The sequence below is a fragment of the Gymnoscopelus microlampas genome, assembly GCF_963454915.1.
Source record: "Gymnoscopelus microlampas genome assembly, chromosome: 12".
Taxonomy (NCBI): domain Eukaryota; kingdom Metazoa; phylum Chordata; class Actinopteri; order Myctophiformes; family Myctophidae; genus Gymnoscopelus; species Gymnoscopelus microlampas.
Genome location: NC_139949.1, coordinates 52,497,262 through 52,516,690, shown reverse-complemented (window position 1 = coordinate 52,516,690; position 19,429 = coordinate 52,497,262). Strand labels below are relative to the sequence as shown.

Here is a 19,429-nt window from a genome sequence, read left to right as displayed (position 1 = left end):
GAGCAGGAGGTGTTGGGGACGGTGGTGGAAACGAAGGTTGTGGAGAAACCCTCCAGGCTTGTTGGCCCTCCATATGACAGCACCCTGAGGGACATGTCGGATCACTTAAAGTCACTGCTGTGGTCTAAACCACACCCACACGCTGACCCAATGAGACCAACGACTAATCACTTTAGGTTTCTGCGGAAGGTGGAGGGTAAGACATAACAGTTATGTTTATCTCTATTTTAAATGTTGTAATTACGAATAAAATATTATTCTCCTCAAAACCTCCTATCAGTAGTGGTAGGGGCTGGCGACCACCGATAGAAAAATAAAAGATAAATACAATTAATTTTAAAAAGACAAAAAAAGTATTGTCCCCGCTAACAGTAGCGGGATTTAAAAAAAATATTGAGCGATCAATGAAACAAACAAAAACGATAAAAAAAAAGTGTGTGTATGTACATGTATATACAATATATAAGTGCCTTGCAAACCAACAGTTAAAAAAGAGGTCTTCATACTGTGTGCAAGACCTTCAGAATGGAACGGTCTTAATACTGTGTGCAAGACCTTCAGAATGGAATGGTCTTAATACTGTGTGCAAGACCTTCAGAATGGAATGGTCTTAATACTGTGTGCAAGACCTTCAGAATGGAATGGTCTTAATGCTGTGTGCAAGACCTTCAGAATGGAATGGTCTTAATACTGTGTGCAAGGCACAGTGCCTCTCAAAACCCAACCCTTGGTCCTCGCCGTGAGAGGTGGTAGCAGGTCATGCTGACTAACACGGCTCTGGTAGAAGAACACTAACCACTTGAACCCTAGCGCAACGGTTCTCAAAGTGGGGTCCGGGACCCCCAGGGGTCCTGGGGGGGGATGTTCCAGGGGGTCCCCAGCAAAATGTGTTAATACAGCATCACAATCATTTTGACCGTTTTATCCATTCATTCGTGGGCTATTACAAAATTGCAGATGTACAAGCTCACTGTGAGCTTGAACATCTGCTATTTCTGAATATTTTTGAAAAATCTCGAAAATATTTGTTACAATTATTAAAAATCTTAGATTTAGAATAATGTTAGCTTTTTTTTTTTTTTACACAAATCTTCTCTTCTGGGGGTCCCTGGCACAGTCGACGAGCCAGTGGAAATGGGCGAGGGGCGGGGCTGAGACGAGTGTTGCCAGATTCTGTGAGAGAAACAAGCTACCAGGCCTAGGAAAACCAGCCCAAAAGAAGCGACTATGGGCCACATGTATATAAGGCGGTAAAAAACGTAGCAAATAAAGAAACAACAGCATTAAAATGAGCCAAGTTCGATAGCAACAGATAGTAAAAACATAGTCCCGCGTGTGTATAATCTCGTGCAGGTGAGACATCATCGTATTAGCCTGATTATCAGCCCGATGATGCGTGGAGCTTCAGTCTGACATTGCTCCAGTGTAGGCGATTACAAGGGGGGAGGGGATTCAAATTTCCCTAAACCAATCACAAGAGATCCATGGATCCGCCTACATCTGACGTCATCGCACAACTTGTTTTAGCAGACCTTCGGTGATTGGCTTGTCGTTAGACCCACCCCCACCTCAGACTCTCATGGGACGGTACTTTCTGTACCAAATAAATCCTAGGTTCACATTTCAACACCAGACCAAGAGAGGCAGTTCACTCAGAGAGTGGGAGGGGTCTATGGTCTGGAACCAGGCTAACACCATTAGCAGCAGATAGAACACATGGTTATATAAGTTATATCTCCAACGCGGAAACCGTTGGTAACTGGTGTGGTTGTCTGTCTGTGAGAATGATCTCCCCGGCGTCTGTCTCCGCACGGTAACGTTACATCGCGATTTAAATTTAACTCCGCGAGGGTACAGATGGAACCAAATGGATCCGTGGACCCTCTCTCTCTCTCGGACTAACAAAAACAGCCAAAATGGATCTTTTAAGCTACCCGCTCATATTGAACATAATTCCTAAGTAAATTGTTTATGAACAGAGCTAAATCAGTTTGTGTGCCTCAGCCTCAGCATAAAAGAGTCATATTTTTGGGTTGTCACTGCGTGGCCCATAGTGTTCCGTGGTGGAAGAAATGTTATCTAGTCGGAATGAAAACATACTGTAGGTGCACCACCGGAAGTGGAGGGCTGTGGGCATGGACCAAACCCCGGTTTCCAGTCAGCGTAGCTCTAGTTAGTCACCCCCCCTCTGGGGGGGGGGCGTTGAGAACCACTGTTCTGGAGAGCTATAAATGATTGATAATTAGGATAGGAACCAAATAGACCCTTACGGGTCTGTAACTTTCTGAGATTGTACAAGTGAAACTAAAATAACACTGAGGACTTTACAATGTAAATGAAAAAATGGTTTCAAATATGTGCCAAAGGCACATCAAACTGGTGGTCCTTGACATAAAACAAGTTTGAGAATCACTTACCTAGTTAGTAGACAAGGGTCTAGATTATAAGACAGTTCAGTCTATATGGCTTTCACTGTCATTCATTAAATTCATTCAAATGCAAGATAATGCAGGTGTCACATAGAGCACCCCAAATAAATACAAATAATGTAGTATTCTAGATCACTGGTGGTCAAACTGGTATCCAGGCAAAAATGAGGTACAGTTCAGGCCAGGGGTCTTCAACAGGGAGTCCGGGACCCCTAGGGGGTCTTCTGAGTTACTAAAGGGGGGGCCACCAAATCTTTGAGATTGGAACCTTTGTTTTACGTTAACCACTTGAACCCTAGGATTCCTTTTCTGAGGGGAACATTAGCCGAAAATAGCAGATCTACAAGCTCACAATGTCTCGCGCTGCGAGGCGTTGTGAGCTTGTACTTTGGTTTGGTGTAGGAGGGGGAAAGGAGTAAATCAAGTACTAAGTATTGACGGTTTAAGTGGTTAAATGTCTGAAATGAACAAAAAAACTGAATTTACACAACACTGATGACAGTCAATGAAGCTATGTATGAAATCTATGAAAAAGTTTAATGTGCATTGGGTCCCATTTTCATGGTCTTGGTAGACCCGACCAGGGATTGAACCCTGACCTTCCAGTCTCAGGGCGGACACTCTACCCCCAAAGCCATTTAACAGTTTCTATTAGCTTGTACCGGCCATCTCTGAGTCGGGTGCAGTACGTTAGTCCGACAGCGCATTCCTCCGACAGCGCAGCGCTCCGACGTTTCCAATACTAAACCCGAACCAAACCCGCACCCTAACCCTAACCGCACGCGGATGCCACATAGTCGGAGAAAAGGTCTGTCGGATTAACGCATGCCTCCCCTCTGAGTCAAGTAGTGCTTTCTGGGTATGAAAGTTCCCCTGTTTATCTGCTCCACGTTTCTTCATAAAAACAAGACAAACAGAAATCAAAACTCGGTCTTCCTCTAAGATACAGAGTCTACGGTTGTGTCTTTGTGGGTCAGCTCTTCTTGGCCACCAAATCGCTTGCCCCCATGCCCTCGAAGAACGGGTGTTTGAGAGAGTCGGCCAGAGCCAGCCGTTTGGACGGCTCGTACTCCAACATGCTCTCTATCAGGTCGAACAACTGCTGGTGCTCCTCCGCCTCGGAGAGGAGGTACCGCCTCAGAGGTTTGCAGTTCTCTCGGACGTACTTCCCAGCTGACGACCTCTCGTCCCAATCCAGACAACCGCGGTAGAAATACTTCTGCTTCCGTGCTTTGCGTATCATCCTGGAGGGAACCGGTCCCAGTATTCTCTCCATCATGGCCAGATGCTCTCTGTTGTCGTGGGTCTGGAACAGGGTGAAGCCCAGATAGTACTCAAACAGGATGCAGCCGATACTCCACGCATCGCAGGGCTGGCTCCACCCTAGCTCCAGTATGACCTCGGGGGCGCGGTAGTGTCGCGTGGAAACCACGGCGCTGTGGTGCTCGTGGTCAAAGGTGGCGCTGCCGAAGTCCACCACCCTCACCGCCGTGCTCTTCACCGTCCGCTCGTCGCGCTTCTTCTCTGCGTTGTAGGTCATCGTGACGTCTGAGTTGACGAACAGTATGTTCTCTGGCTTCAGGTCCGTGTGCGTCAGCTTGTTGTCGTGGAGGAATCTAACGGCCAGGCAGACCTGATAGGCCATGTGTCGGACCTGACTGATGGTGTAGGGGAGATAGCTGTTCTCCTTCAGGAAGTCGAAGGTGCTCACAGCCAGCAGCTCAAAGGAGAGGCACACGTGTCCGTAGTAGTGGAACCAGTCGTACATCTGAACGCAGAAGTGTTTATTCTCCGGGTCTTTCCGGTTGATTCTCTCCAGGACGTTGATCTCCAGTCGAGCCACCTCCTTGTACTTGTCCTTGTTCTTAATGATCTTCAGGGCGACATGTTGTCCTCCCCTGTGGCGGTCGATGCACTTCATGACCCTCCCGAACGTGCCTTCACCCAGAATGCTGACGATCTCGTATCTCTCTTGCAGGACGTCTCCGCTCCGACAGATCAGGTGCCCTTCCCCGTCGTCCCTCGCACTCTGCTGCACCGGCGCCCGGCTGTCGCTCCGCGAGGACGACGGGCTGTACGACCTGGATCTTTGCCGTCTTCGTTTGCGACTACGCTCGCTGTCTTTCCAGCGGTATGACTCCTCACACTCGCGCTCCCTCTTCTCCTGGCCACGGCGGTAGGTGTACATGTTCGGGGAGAGGTTGCGCGGGTAGTAGCGCTCGGCGGCACCGTACGGCGCCTGGTCGCGCCCCCTGTCCCCCTCCCTGCTGTAATCCGGTCGGCGGTTTCCTTCGCAGAACCTCCTGTCGATTGGCCGGCGCTCCACCGAGCGATTGTCGCGGCCGCTCCTCGTGCGGCTGGAGCTTCCTCCCTGTCTGTGTCTGCGTCCCCTCCTGTCTCTGTCCCTCTCCCTGTCTCTGTCACCGCTGGAGGACATGGATGGTGACCTCCAGCGCCTCTTCCTCCATCCTCTGCCTCTGTCCCTGTAGTGCTCTTGGTAACATCTGTCTATGTCCGAGGGTGAGTACCTTCTGGAGGGAGGCATTGGGTTTGGGTTTAGCACCGGGCCCTTTATGTTTGTCCCACAAGAAATCCAAACGCTGTGTTTCTGCTTTTCTTCAGTTCGTCTCGTTTGTCTTATTTTTGATTGTTTTCTTTTAGCTCGCCTGCTAGCAAAAGGCTGGCCTGCCGGTATGATTCAGCTAAAACCCCTAAGTATATATTTGCGTCAGTAGGGGGCGGGCGCTGCCTGCCTCCATTTTCTATCGAACAACTATGGGAAATTATGTGTATCTCAGGATGGCTCAGGTTGGATCACAAACTTCATGTAGCCAGCCTATGACATCATCAGTCATCTGTGACGTCAGTCGTCTATGATGTATCTATGACGTAAAGACTCCAAATATGGACATGGTTTCAGCGGGATCAGAGACACATTGACTTCCATTTTAGTGGGTTTGCTAGTTTGGTTTAGTTTTTATTTTATGAAAAGGGTTCGTTTTAGTATTAGTCTTTATTGGAAAAATATCAGAAAATAGCAAAAACTGCAGATCAACAAGTTCACAGTGCATCACGATGCGACACATAGTGAGTTAAATGAATGGATGTGAAGTTAACTAGTAGTTATATTAACCAAACCCGCACCCTAACCCTAACCGCACGCGGATGCCACATAGTCGGAGAAAAGGTCTGTCGGATTAACGCATGCCTCCCATATTATATATAGTTATATGAATGAATGAATGGACTGTGGAAGTGTTCTTCTCTTCTGTCGTATGTCCTTAGACCTTCAGCTCCGTTGCAGCAAGCCAGTCCAGTGTGTCATTGTCTAGGTCAATTAAACCACGATCACCATTAGGTGGCCGGTATTTGGGGCAGCTGGTCATAACGGGGCATGTGGAAGTGTTGGTTCATGGACAGTGTTCTTAACAACGTATTTCCCAATGCATTTTAATGTTTGAAGTTTCTGTTTATTGAATCGTGGGTAGTTCATTGTGGTGGTGGTGGTAATCATGGGTGTGACTACTGGCCAACCACAGCGCGTCTTTTCCAGGACTTGTCAGAATCTAGTTGTACCGCCCCCACCTGCCTCTGATTGGCCTACTGAACACCCCCTTTTGTGACGCACACGGAAATTTCCAGCTGCCCCCCCGGAAGCGGAAGCGCGCCCGCCATACAGACGCTTCAGAGCCAGAGGAGGCGTCTACCTTTATATGTCTATGGTCACTCCGCTGTAGATTGGAGGGTGCCAACCAAGTACTGTAGAGGAGGAGGGGTGTTTGCTAATGTTGTTTAGCATTTTGCTTGGATGTGTTTGGTGCCTGAAATATGTATTGAAGTGTATTCATTGACAATATGTTTAAGAAGCATTGATGTAATTGTAGATTAACTCATGGGCCTTGGTTTGCCTTGTTTGGGATAATGGATACAAATTACTTTCATGGTGCTTGGTTTATCCCACCTGGTTAAAAGGCAGGCATGCTACAGGTATGGTGAGTTCAGTTAGGCTTGGAGCAGCAAGCAGTTAGCACCCAGGGGAGAGCTGCCAGGGCCTTTGTTTAAGGGTGTCGCCTGTTTAAGTTGCTTAAAGGGAAGACCACTTTGGTAGAGGTTTGAGTTGTGTAGTTACCTTGCCATGATGTAACTCCAAAGGTGGGCAAGAAATAAAAAATAATCGCTCCATTGATTAGAAATTGATAATTCAAAATATGCTCCTCAATGACTTACATACGGTAAAACAGCTCTCAAAGTCACTCTTTTAGCACATAAACGAACGCAAACAAAGTTGATTCAGACAATATAGAACATCACCAAACCCAGTACTGTTGTTTTTTAAATAAAAATGTCAACTTCCTGTTGATTTTGCCATTTTTAATAAGTAGAAAACCTGGACTGGATCCGCGGATCCGGATCCAGATCTTCAAATAGTAAAATCAACAGGAAGTTGACATTTTTATAAAAAAAAAAAAACAGTACTGGGTTTGGTGATGCTCTATATTGTCTGAATCAGCTATGTTTGGGTTCATTTATGTGCTAAAAGAGTGACTTTGAGAGCTGTTTTACCGTACAATGTAAGTCATTGAGGAGCATATTTTGAATTATCAATTTCTAATCAATGGAGCAATTATTTTTTATTTCTTGCCCACCTTTGGAGTTACATCATGGCAAGGTAACTACACAACTCAAACCTCTACCAAGTGGTCTTACCCTTTAAGTTCCTAGGTTGTTTTCTTTAGTTTAGTGTGCTGTCAGGTATGTTCATTTTCTATATTTTGTAAAGTTGTGTTTTGATTGTTGTTATGTATGGCACTAAGGCCTTCACTTATTTGCTGCACAGAACTGTTGGTGGACGAGTTTTGGGTCAGATAAAGAACCCCAAATCTGCATCTCTGGACGTGTCCAATTTGTGGGAACCTTGGTCAATCGGTCACTTTTATGACCATATTATACACGACATAAAATATCCACCGGGTTACATGCATACAAATGTATGTATCAGGTCTGTTAACATTTACATGTTTTAGTGTTGTTGGTTTCATGTCATTTGAAAAGATATTTGCACTATTTTTTACAAAAAAAGAAGACATTATGCGTCTGAAACTGAAATGGTGTAACAACCACACAATCATGTTATTTCATACCTCTGTTGTCAGGCAGAAACCTTGTGTTCAAGTTCTAATTATACAAAAGGGCCTACAGTACTCTGTGTGGAGTTTGCATGTTCTCCCCTTGTCTCCTAGGGTAGGTACCCTCACAAAAACATGTATCCTGGTCACTATACTGCCTCCCCCATGACAGCCGGGGTGCCTGATGGAGGGGAAAGGAACTGGTTGGAATAACGTGTTCCTCCCACGAGCTACGTACGATTATTCTCGATACTGGCACATATTCTAGCTTTGCAACGGTGATTAAGAGCAGCTGTCAACATGTTACAGAGCTCAGTGTTTACTTTTATGATTGAGGATGTGTTTTTGTTATGGTTGAACATTCATGCTCTTTATCCAACATACTCCCAATCGGTGGTGGAAAGAAAGTACTTTCCTGAAGTAAAAGTATCAATACTGCAGAATGTAGAAATACTCTGTTGCAAGTAAAAGTCCTGTAATCAAAATTTACTTGGGTAAAAGTGCAAAAGTATTGTCATCAAAATGTACTTAAAGTATCAAATGTATTAAAATGTTGTGAGCTTGTAGATCGGCTATTTTTAAATAGCCAAAGTTTAAATAGGGCTGAAGTGGTTAATGTATGTTTTGTAAAATCTTCAAAGAAACTAGACTAACGTTGTCAAATAATTGTAGTGGAGTAAAAGTATAATATTTGCCTCTCAAATGTAGTGGAGTAGAAGTAAAAGTACTGAAAATTGAACATAGCCTACTCAAGTAAAGTAAAATTACCTCAAAATTGTATTACCTCAAAATTATACTTACGGTACAGTACTTGAGTAAATGTACTTAGTTACTTTCCACCACTGGTGTCAGGGACCCCCAAATTGATATGTAAATCTGAATGTTGTGCCAAGGACCCCCATAAGGGAGACGATTTGTGTTAAAAAACACAAAGACTTTTGAATGACCAGCGGACCGGTAGGAGACACAAAGAGTCTCCTTTGTTTGTCCTACCGGAACCGCTGCCTACCTATCCCTTTAAAATAGCAGATCTACAAGCTCACAACACACCACGATGCGAGCCCTGTTTATGTGTGTGTGTGTGTGTGTGTGTGTGTGTGTGTGTGTGTGTGTGTGTGTGTGTGTGTGTGTGTGTGTGTGTGTGTGTGTGTGTGTGTGTGTGTGTGTGTGTGTGTGTGTGTGTGTGTGTGTGCGTGCGTGCGTGCGTGCATTACCACAGCAGCCCAGCTGTCCCATTGCCTCCAAACTTGGCACAAACGTCAGGTTGGAAGGAAGAGGACAAAACGCTCCATAGGGCCGGCTTCTTTTTTCTAGTTGACATAAATGACCAAGCCCTATGACAAGCAATGTACGTCTAGGGCAGTGGTCTTCAACAGGGGGTCTTCAATGACTAATGAAGCTTATGAATCAATGACTAACAAAGCTTATATGAATGAAGGTTATGAATGGATGTGATGTGAGAGTACAGACTAGCCGACACAGACTTGTGGCTCCTGCCCCCCCCCACACCCCCCCCCTGTCTAGCCTCAGGGTTTGGAGCTCTACAGTGTTGTTAGCTCCACTGTCGCGCCGCAGTGTGTCTTATGTAACGTATAGGCGGCTCTTTCCTTTCCTGGCTGTGACCTGGGTCGGCTCCCACTGTGTTTTTTTTCTTTTAAATAAATCACCAACATATATTTCATCACTGTTAAAACCAAAAACTTCCACCCATCAAACACGCTCTCAGGAATACATCCCATTATTAGTACAACACCGAGCTGTAGGCAAAACAGCGTTCAGGTTTAGCGGTCCCTTCACTTGGAACAAATTACAACGCACATTAAAAATGGATTCCATGGTCTCACTGGATCGATTTAAAAACGTGCTAGCTAATCTTGTTGTTTTAGATTGTCACTGTTTCAATTAAGCTGTCTTTATTACTGTTTTATTCTGTTGTTGCTGTTTCCACATACATAACTTGTTTATCCTGTTGTTTTTATTTACACTGTTGTACTATGCTTCTGTAATCTCGGCATCATTGAAAATGAGGGCTCTGTCCTCAATGTATCCCCGAGAAAATAAATAAAGGTTGAATGAAAAAAGAATTAATGTGTCAGCTTGTTGCCCAGACCATAGACATATAAAGGTAGACGCCTCCTTCGGCTCTGAAGCGTTCGTATCTCGGGCGCGCTTCCTTGTTCCGCAGGGCTATCCCATATAAGGCTTGGGCAAGCTGGAAACTTCCGTGTGCGTCACAGAAGGGGGCGTTCGGTAGGCCAATCAGAGGCAGGTGGGGCGGGTCTTTTCTTAAGAGGCAGCCGCGCAGCAACTAGTCAGTTAGACGCGCTGTGATTGGCCAGTAGTTAACGCGATGTGATTGACCAGTAGTCAAACAGCCCTGCGGAAGAGCCTTGTATTGAGATACCAGTCGCTACAATGAACTGCAGAGGCCAATGAGGTATCTAGGTTTCTATATCTATGGCCCAGACAGCCTCATCCTCCTCTCTCTCTCTGACCTCGTCTGTGACCTCAACCAGTGGTCCGGGGACCACCAGTGGTCTTTGAGGGGCTTCCAGGGGGTCCCCAGCCAAATTGATAGTTAGGAACCAAATGGACCCTTGTGTGTCTGTAACTCTGAGAGTGTACAAATGGAACCAAATGGACCCTAACGGGTCCATTTGGTTCCATTAGTACACTCTCAGAGTTAAATGAACACTGATGATGATGATACAGTGTAGACTGGGACCCCCAAGAAATCTAAATGGTTGAGTCCCTGGCATATCTTTTCAAAAGGTGGTCCCTGGGCTAACATGTGTCAATTTGCGGGTCCTTGACGCAAAAAAAGGTTGAAAACCACTGCTGTAGAGGTATCTACGTTTCTGATGTGCTCCGCCCATGTGACACCCATAGTGCCGTTCATTATGAATCATTATGAATCAACCTGGAGACTACTGGGTGGGGATGTATGGGCTAAGATGAGCTAGAAAATGTCCTTTTCTAGCTCCAACCCAGTGGTGTAAAGTAACTAAGTACATTTACTCAAGTACTGTACTTTTACTTTACTGGACTATTTAAAAATGTCAGTACTTTTACCTCTACTCTGTTACATCTCAGAGGCAAATATTATACTTTTACTCCACTACAATTATTTGGAAACTTTAGTTACTAGTTACTATGCAGATATACATTATTACATTATAAAACATACACATTAACCACTTCAGCCCTATTTTATACCTAGGCCATTTGAAAATAGCCGATCTACAAGTGAGCTTGTAGGTCTGCTATTTTGAAACATTTTGATACCAATACTTTTGTACTTTTACTCAAGTGAATTTTGCATTCTGGACTTTTACTTCTGCTACATTGCAGTATTGATACTTTTACTTAAATAAAACATTTGAGTACTTTTCCCACCACAGCTCCAACCTTGCCCTGTAATCCCTCTTCAGGTACCCTCGGTGTCAGTGTGGAAAACAACTCTCTCACAGAGATACAGTATGCAGTTGCAGCAACACTTCAGTGATATTCATTTAAGCTCTGGAAATTCTTCCTGACCAACTCATCCAGAACTTCACACATTCTTCACAACATTCAGAGCTTAACGTGTCTCAAACATGTGCCTCTTGACAGAGTGTGTGGTTCTTCATGAGCTGATCCTCCTCTGTAGTTGTTGAAGCTTCAGGTACTTTTAGAATTGACCACTGATAATAATAATAATAAGTATAAATAATGTCTTTAATTCCACCGGTCTCTAATCACACAAATGCCAACAGTTGCTGTCAAAATATCTCAAAATTAAATAATGACAAAAACACTTTTGTATATTACTGAATGCATGGTCAGGACTCAAGAACCATTTTAAATACCTTTACAGAGCATGTTATATTAGTGGACTAAGGGGGATAGATAGTCCTCGTCTCCACAGTAGCCTACAGGGGGCAGTGTGTGCATTTCTGTTGATAATCCACATGAAACGCTCAATCATAATTATATCCCCATGTTCCGTCAATACTGACTTTGAAAACAGCATTGGTATTTGGGACGAGGCGGGGTTGCCCATTTGGATGTAAACACAACTTTTTATGATAAAAATAATAAAGATTTATTGAACGTTTAAACAAACTACAAATAGTTGAAACGTTCTAACTGACAGATGACTAATTACAGCAAAGCATGTCATCCAGCAACATGATTTAGATCAAAATCACAGAGAGAAACGCGTCCTTTTTTGAATGATGAATACAATTCAAACAAAGCTGCTCTTTGGTATAAGGATGATACAGTTGATTCACAAACAATAGCGACTAAGCACTCACTGGCCAATACAAACTAATAGGCGAACTGCGCTCCTGTGCGCAATTTCCGAACGCACCCAAAATGTCTTTATTAGGAAAATGTATTGTAAATAATAATAATAATAAACACACATACCCGTTGCGGAACATAGCCTTAGTCACCCTGATGAATGAAATGCCCTTTTCATCTTGTGTTAATTTGCTCTGTGTCTTGAATAGGTGTTTAATATTTGGGAGACAGAATTAGTTTAATCAGTTTAATGTCTACATAGACCAGTGGTTCTCACAACTTCTCAGATGTTTTAATTTCAAGGACCCCCATAACTCTCGCTCTCACAGTTACAGACCTGTTCCAAACAACTGGTGAAATAGGTGTTTCCTGAACAGATGTGTTTCCTGATTGGACAGATTGGTTTCCTGACTATACTAGGGCGATAGGTGTTCTCTTTTTATTGTATTCAAAAATGTCCTTTTATTTAGTGCGTTTCTTTTGCACTCTCGTAATGCTATGCGTCTTAATGTCTCACTGCTGAACGTTTTATGTAAAGCACTTTGAATTGCCTGGTTGTTGAAATGTTTTGTACAAGGCCTTGCCTTGCCTTGCCTTGATGAAGGCAGTGTGCCACATGTGTTAAAGAAATGTGCTTCTCAAACGAGTTCCTCTTTAAGTCTCAGCTGTACAGGTTAAAACAGTGACTCATAAACCTTTTTCATTTCAAGGGCCCACAGTTTGATATGCATAAGGCTACGGGCCCCCATTCGATATGATTTGTATCTCCTGGGACCCAAATCTACCCTGTAAAATCCTCAGTGTTAATTGTACAATGATAGTGTGCAAATGGAACCAAATGGACCCGTTTTGTACACTCACAGGACCCCATCTTACTTTGCCTTATTATTATGCCTTTTTTTTGTATTATTTTGAAAAACTATTACAATAGTGAAAATAGCTCTATCTACATGGACGTGCTGTGAGCCATGTACCTTGACTATTTTCACTATTTCAATAATGAAAAATGCCTAATAAGATCAGGCATAAGGGATAAGTTACAGACCCATAATGGTCCATTTGGTTCTCCTAACCATTAATCAATAAGGTGGTAACCCACTGGAACCCCATCGAGGACCCCAGGGTGTTCCCTGGACCTCATGTTGAGAACCACTTATCTAAAATGCGTAGACCTCGGTATTGAGAGAAAAAGCTGTAATGTCTCAAAATCAAAACACAAAGTGTGTAAGCCGGGAACAAAGTCTTCCATCCGCGTCTCACAAAGTCGACTTGGAGCTTTGGGTGGAGTGTTGGGTGGAGTTCTCTCTCTCTCTCTCTCTCTTTCTCTCTCTCAAGGAAGATACACATCGTCTCATCATATAAATAAAAAAGTACCACCACGTGTGTCATGTCAAACATCATGTCATCAGCGTTCACAACGTTCCTCTCCCCTCAGTCACTCTGTCATCAGCGTACACAACGTTCCTCTCCCCTCAGTCACTCTGTCATCAGCGTACACAACGTTCCTCTCCCCTCAGTCACTCTGTCATCAGCGTACACAACGTTCCTCTCCCCTCAGTCACTCTGTCATCAGCGTACACAACGTTCCTCTCCCCTCAGTCACTCTGTCATCAGCGTACACAACGTTCCTCTCCCCTCAGTCACTCTGTCATCAGCGTACACAACGTTCCTCTCCCCTCAGTCACTCTGTCATCAGCGTACACAACGTTCCTCTCCCCTCAGTCACTCTGTCCGCTCTGCGTCGGCCGCGCTCCGACTGTAGATCCTGGCCTCGGCCTTCCTCCTCACCCGGTGCCTCCAGAGCAGGAGGGCCAAGGACAGGAGCAGCAGGAAGCCCAGCGCGCCTCCTATGAGCCCCGCTTTGAGCGAGGCGCTGTCGTCCCCGGGCCGGTACATCGCGCACGACTCCGGGCTCTCCCCGGCGTCGTTCGCCGCCACCACGCAGACCTGCGCCACGTGGTCTATCTGGCCCAGACCGCCGCTCCTCCGCTCTTTGGCGAACTCGCGCGGATCCTTTCCGCCTACCGTCACTATGTACTTGTTCACGGACGAATAAGGCGCGCACCACGTCACCGTCACCGACGACGACCCCCCCTCGCCGTCCGACAGCGTTTTCAGGACGGGAGCCTCTGGCGGGTCGTTGTAAGAGGAGACCCCGGGACAGAAGCACCCGGTGGCGGTCTTCAGCTGGGAGCAGGGGATCTGGTCTTCGCGACAGACGTCGTAGTCGCAGACTTCGGCCGCGCCCGTGGGGCCGACGGCGCTGCGCGTGGCGAGTGGCTCGTCTGAAAAATTGTCATAATCCTCTGTGGAATCCAGGAATCCACGCGGTCGCAGAGGTGGCGCCGTGGGGCCGGTGGTCCCCGATGATGGCACGGCGGAGGACAAGCGGCATCCGAGGAGGCTGAGCACTACGATCACCACCAGGGGGAGAGGAGAGTCGCAGCTGGCAGCCATCGTCATCCTTTGCATCTGCAGATCAAAGAGAGACACATTCCTTATAGGGTGCATTTAAATGTACAGTAACTCATCATCTGCGTACGTTGTGACCAAAGGATGAATGTTCTGGCACCGAGTGCTGCGCTACGAGCTTGTAGATCTGCTATTTTTGAAAAAATGAAAATGTATGCAAATCTTTGAATATATATATTACATATACTACATAATACATGTTTTTAAAGCGAACATTTTTTACTCAAATCTTTGCTTCTGGGGGGAATTTAGAAGACATTTGTAGAATAGAGAGAATAGTAGAGATTTAATGTGTATTTTAAAAATAAAATATATTTTTTAAAGATTTGCACAAAATGTTCATGTTTTTTTTTTTTAAATAGCAGATCTACAAGCTTGTAGATCTGCTATTTTATAAGATAATGGTTAAAGTGGTTAAAATCTAAAGTGACACAGATGCGTTCCCGGTCTTGTAATGGCTTAACCCATTAAGACCTGGAACGCATCTGTGTCACTTTAGATTTCTTTGGCTATTCAAAAATAGCAGACATACAAGCTCATACACACATACAAGACATACAAGCTGGACCGAGTGCCGCGCTATGAGCTTGTAGATCTGCTATTTTTGAAAAATCTTGAACGTTTTTTTTTTTTTTTTTTTTTTTTAACTGTTAGGATTTAGAAAACATTTTTAAGAATCGCCTCAGGTCTTGTAATGGCTTAAGTCCAGCTCATTAGCCTCGTGGTTATAGAGTGTCCTCTCTGAGACTATGGGAGGTCGGGGGGGGTCAATCTCCGGCCGGGTCATTACCAAAGACTATACAAACGGTACCCAGTGCCTCCCTGCTTCAAGGGTTGGCTCAGGGTGAGGGTGGGGGTAGGTCCATGTGTCATAGTAGTATCATATCCAGGGTGGGTACTTGAAGCTGCCCCATGCTTACAGGAAACAGATGCCTCACTGTGAGGAAGCAGATGCCTCACGCTATACGGAGACAGGAGATAGTTCTCCTGACCTCCTGACCTCTGGACCACATGGCCCGGGAACCCTGGGCTCCCAAGGCTACTGTACTTTACTTACACATTGTCCAGTGGTGGAAGAAGTACAAGTAAAAGTAGCAATACCACCACATGTAGAAATACTCTGTTACAAGTTAAAAGCCTTAATTTGTTCAAAATCTTACTCGAGTAAAAGTACAAAAGTATTGGCACCAAAATATACTTAAAGTGCCAAAAAGTTAAAGCAGTAAAATGTTTGAAAATAGCAGATCTACAAGCTCACATCGCGACGCTTTGTGAGCTTGTAGATCTGCTATTTTCAAATAGCCTATATGTATAAAATAGGGCTAAAGTGGTTAACGTGTGTTTTATAATATAATCATTTCTATATAAAATGTCTACAAAGTAACTAGTAACTTAAGTTTCCAAATAATTGTAGTGGAGTAAAAGTGCAATATTTGCCTCTGAGATGTAGTGGAGTAGAAGTAAAAGTACTGAACATTGGAAATAAGTACAGTATTGAGTAAATGTACTTAGTATGTGTCTCTGTCGGGCTGGACGGCCTGTTTTCCACTGTCCTGCTTTAATGGACGCGGTCTGCAGCATAGCTACTGCAGAACGAGGCAAAGGGGTTTTGTGGACGAGCCTATTCATGTGGAAAGTTCCAAATCTGGCTAAAGCAAGCGTGACGCAAATCTTAAACAGCTTTGTCCCAGTCCAACACAGCTGCCCGTTGAATCCACTGGGATTCAAGGGGTTTTAAAGACAAAAAAATGTCTTGGCGTCGAAATGGTCGAGAAATGGTCACATTTATTAGTCAAAATGGCGTGAACAACGTACATACTGCTGTACTAAATACTTTCTGACTATTCCTTCTATTATTATTATTATAGTATTATACTATTCTTTATTCTTAATGTTTTTTGAAGAAGAATGTTGCTCTCATGTACAGGTAGATATTATGTTAAAGGAGGAGTTCACCCAAAAAAATGACTTATTTTCTATCAATTACACACCCCATGAAGCCTTGATTTCATGGATTTATTTTTGTTTTTGTGGCATTCCTAAAACAATAATTTGATGACCGTGTGTATTTCCGGTAGGAGACACAAATAATCCACTTTGTGTCTCCTACCGGATACATTAGCCGGTAGGAGACGGGAATCAAATTATTAGCTTAGGAATGTGACAAAAACAAAAAATAATCCATGGATGCGAGGCTTCATAGGGTGTGCAATTGATAGAAAATAAGTCCTTTTTTGGGTGAACTCCTCCTTTAAATATGTTAACTTCATCCTTTGGCCTTTTTGAACCGCCTATAGAGTACAGCATGTATTTGTTTTCATATTTTTATATTTATTATTTCCAGAGGTGTAAAGTAACTAAGTACATTTACTCAAGTACTGTACTTAAGTACACTTTTGAGATGTTTTTTTTTACTTTAGAGGAATATTTCCAAAACATAGCCTACATTAACCACTTAAGCTCTATATTTGGGCTATTTGAGAATAGCAGATCTAACAAGCTCACAATGCGTTGTATCACAACGTGTTGTGAGCTTGTAGATCGGCTATTTTCAAAACAATTGTATACATTTTGAAAACTTGAAATGGGACATGCTGCATAATGAGTACTTTTACTTTTGGTACTGCAAGTATATTTTCATGCCAATACTTTTGTTCTTCTACTCAAGTACATTTTGATTTCCGGACTTTTACTTGTAATTGAGTATTTCTGAATTGTGATATTGATACTTTTACTTAAGTAAAAAAATTAAATGTGAGTACTTTTTACACCACCGCTTATTTCTTATATTAAGTGTATTATGTTTATTTTATGTATTTCTTTGTCTTTTAACAGTGTCCGAAATAAACAGAGCATTCAGGTACAGGCCATACGAGACACGTCCTGAATGGCAGCAGGCTGTTGTTGACAAAGTTTACTGATCATTTGGCAGTGTTGATTTTGACAGCAAATTTAGATTTTAGTTTTAGTCATAGTCCTTTGAATACAATTCCATTTAGTTTTAGTCATATTTTAGTCATCTGAAATGTTTTAGTTTGTGTCTAGTTTCAGTCGACTAGATATCATAAGATTATAGTCGACTAAATCTACAGTTGATTTAGTCGACTAAATTGTATGTTGGCGGTGCCTCGATGGCGTCGTAACGGCTGTTTTTACACTTGGTTGCGTGCTGAAAATAGCCGATCTACAAGCTCACAACTGCGACGCGTTGTGAGCTTGTAGATTTTCAAAGTGCAACACCCGAGGGCAACGAACCATAAAATGACTTGTCTTTTAGTTCTACTGGATCTCTTCTCCACTAGATCCCTCACTAACATTTTAGTCTAGTTTTTATTTGTTGACGAAATTGTCAATATATTTAGTCATAGCTTTAGTCGTCGTAGCTTAGTTTACATTGGTTTTCATTTAGTTTTCGTCTGTGATAAAAGGTAGTCGACGAAATCAACACTGTCATTTGGGTTCAATCAAAGGTTTGGTTGGTTCAGGGGCGTACGTACACACAGCTGCCACAGTACGGCCCGTTTGTGAATGGTTCCTGTGGGCCTTTTGGCACACGTCTGCATTCCACTGAGGAATCTGGGTTGTGCAACAGGGTCTGAACCATTAACACACCCAAGCACCAGAACACAATCCTGTCAGCTGTGTCCACTTATACAGCCACATGCTGTCTGTCTGTCTGTCTGTCTGTCTGTCTGTCTGTCTGTCTGCCTGCCTGCCTGCCTGCCTGCCTGCCTGCCTGCCTGCCTGCCTGCCTGCCTGCCTGCCTGTCTGCCTGTCTGCCTGTCTGTCTGTCTGTCTGTCTGTCTGTCTGGCTGGCTGTTACAAGTAAAAGCCTGGCATCAAAAATGTACTTGAGTAAAAGTAGAAAAGTATTGGCATCAAAATGTACTTAAAGTTCCAAAAGTAAAAGTACTCATTGTGCAGAATGTTCCATTTCAAGTTTTCAAATGTATGAAAATCTCTATTTTCAAATGGACGGAATGTATAAAGGGCTGAAGTGGTTAATGTATGTTTTGTAATAATAATCAAAATCTACAAAGTCACCAGTAACTAAAGTTTTCAAATCACTGGAGTAAAAGTACAATATTTGGATCCGAGATGTAGTAGAGTAGAAGCAAAAGTATTGGAAATTGGAAATACTCAAGGAAAGTACAGATACAGTACCTCAAAATTGTACTTAAGTAAATGTACTTAGTTACTTTCCACCCCTGCTTTCTGTCTGTCTGCACTTTCCACTGAATCCATTCATAAACATACAGTACCTGAAATAAGATACTGCCTAACAAGAATGCAGGGAAGTCCAGACTTGAAAACAACATACAGTAACATCAGTAGTAATGCTCATCCCTAGCTCTAAGGCAGTCGTCAAACATTTTAATCTCCATAGACCCCCGTAAATCTCAGCGTTATAGACCCGTAGGGGTCCATTTGGAACCCACCCAAAGAAATCCAGGGGGTCCCTGCATACATGGACCCCACTTTAGAAAAATCGCTCTAAGGTATTCCTGAAGTTAGTTAACAGGAAAAGACCAGAACAAGAACCCAAATGAATAGAATGTGTCCTTTTTTTTTTTCAAATACAAAAGCTTAAATCCATAAAAGATGTAATATAAAATAAAATGTACATGACGTTAAACAAAGACATATCAACGTACCTGTTTGTGTATTAAAGGTTTATGGTCTTCAAACAGAATCGTATCTCTTGTTTTATCTGGTGTTGTTTTTATTTCACTTGCTCAGCTCTCTCTCTCTCTCTCTCTCTCTCTCTCATGCTCTCTCCCTCTTTTATATGTTTTTCCCATCTGTCCAATGATCGCCTCCCTCTTTCCAGACCCTATAGCTCCTCCCCCTGAGTAGCTGCTCCTCTCTGCCTGTGTGTGTGTGTGTGTGTGTGTGTGTGTGTGTGTGTGTGTGTGTGTGTGTGTGTGTGTGTGTGTGTGTGTGTGTGTGTGTGTGTGTGTGTGTGTGTGTGTGTGTGTGTGTGTGTGTGTGTGTGTGTGTGTGTGTGTGTGTGTGTGTGCGCGTGCGTGCGTGCGTGCGTGTGTCAGTGGTGGAAAAAAGTAAAAATATTGAAAAGTAAAAGTATCAATATTGCAATGTAGAAGTACTCTGTTA

General features: G+C 43.6%; 2 protein-coding genes across 2 annotated transcripts; both read right to left on the bottom strand.

Moving 5' to 3' along the window:
- Positions 1 to 3,402: 3,402 nt before the first annotated feature.
- On the bottom strand, positions 3,403 to 4,974 carry LOC311057436 (dual specificity protein kinase CLK2-like; the record flags this gene model as incomplete). Its single annotated transcript, XM_084074395.1, has 1 exon — positions 3,403 to 4,974. The coding sequence occupies one exon, from the start codon at positions 4,972 to 4,974 to the stop codon at positions 3,403 to 3,405; it is 1,572 nt and encodes a 523-aa protein (XP_083930521.1).
- Positions 4,975 to 11,782: 6,808 nt separating this feature from the next.
- Positions 11,783 to 19,049, bottom strand: LOC311056816 (LRRN4 C-terminal-like protein). The gene is made up of 2 exons (XM_084073639.1): positions 18,970 to 19,049; positions 11,783 to 14,314 (listed from the first exon to the last, which is right to left on the bottom strand). The coding sequence occupies exon 2, from the start codon at positions 14,312 to 14,314 to the stop codon at positions 13,565 to 13,567; it is 750 nt and encodes a 249-aa protein (XP_083929765.1). The 5' UTR covers positions 18,970 to 19,049; the 3' UTR covers positions 11,783 to 13,564.
- Positions 19,050 to 19,429: the final 380 nt, after the last annotated feature.

Bases quoted from the DNA above. Each gene is read 5' to 3' on its own strand.
- LOC311056816 (XM_084073639.1), bottom strand. From the start codon at position 14,314: ATGCAAAGGATGACGATGGCTGCCAGCTGCGACTCTCCTCTCCCCCTG.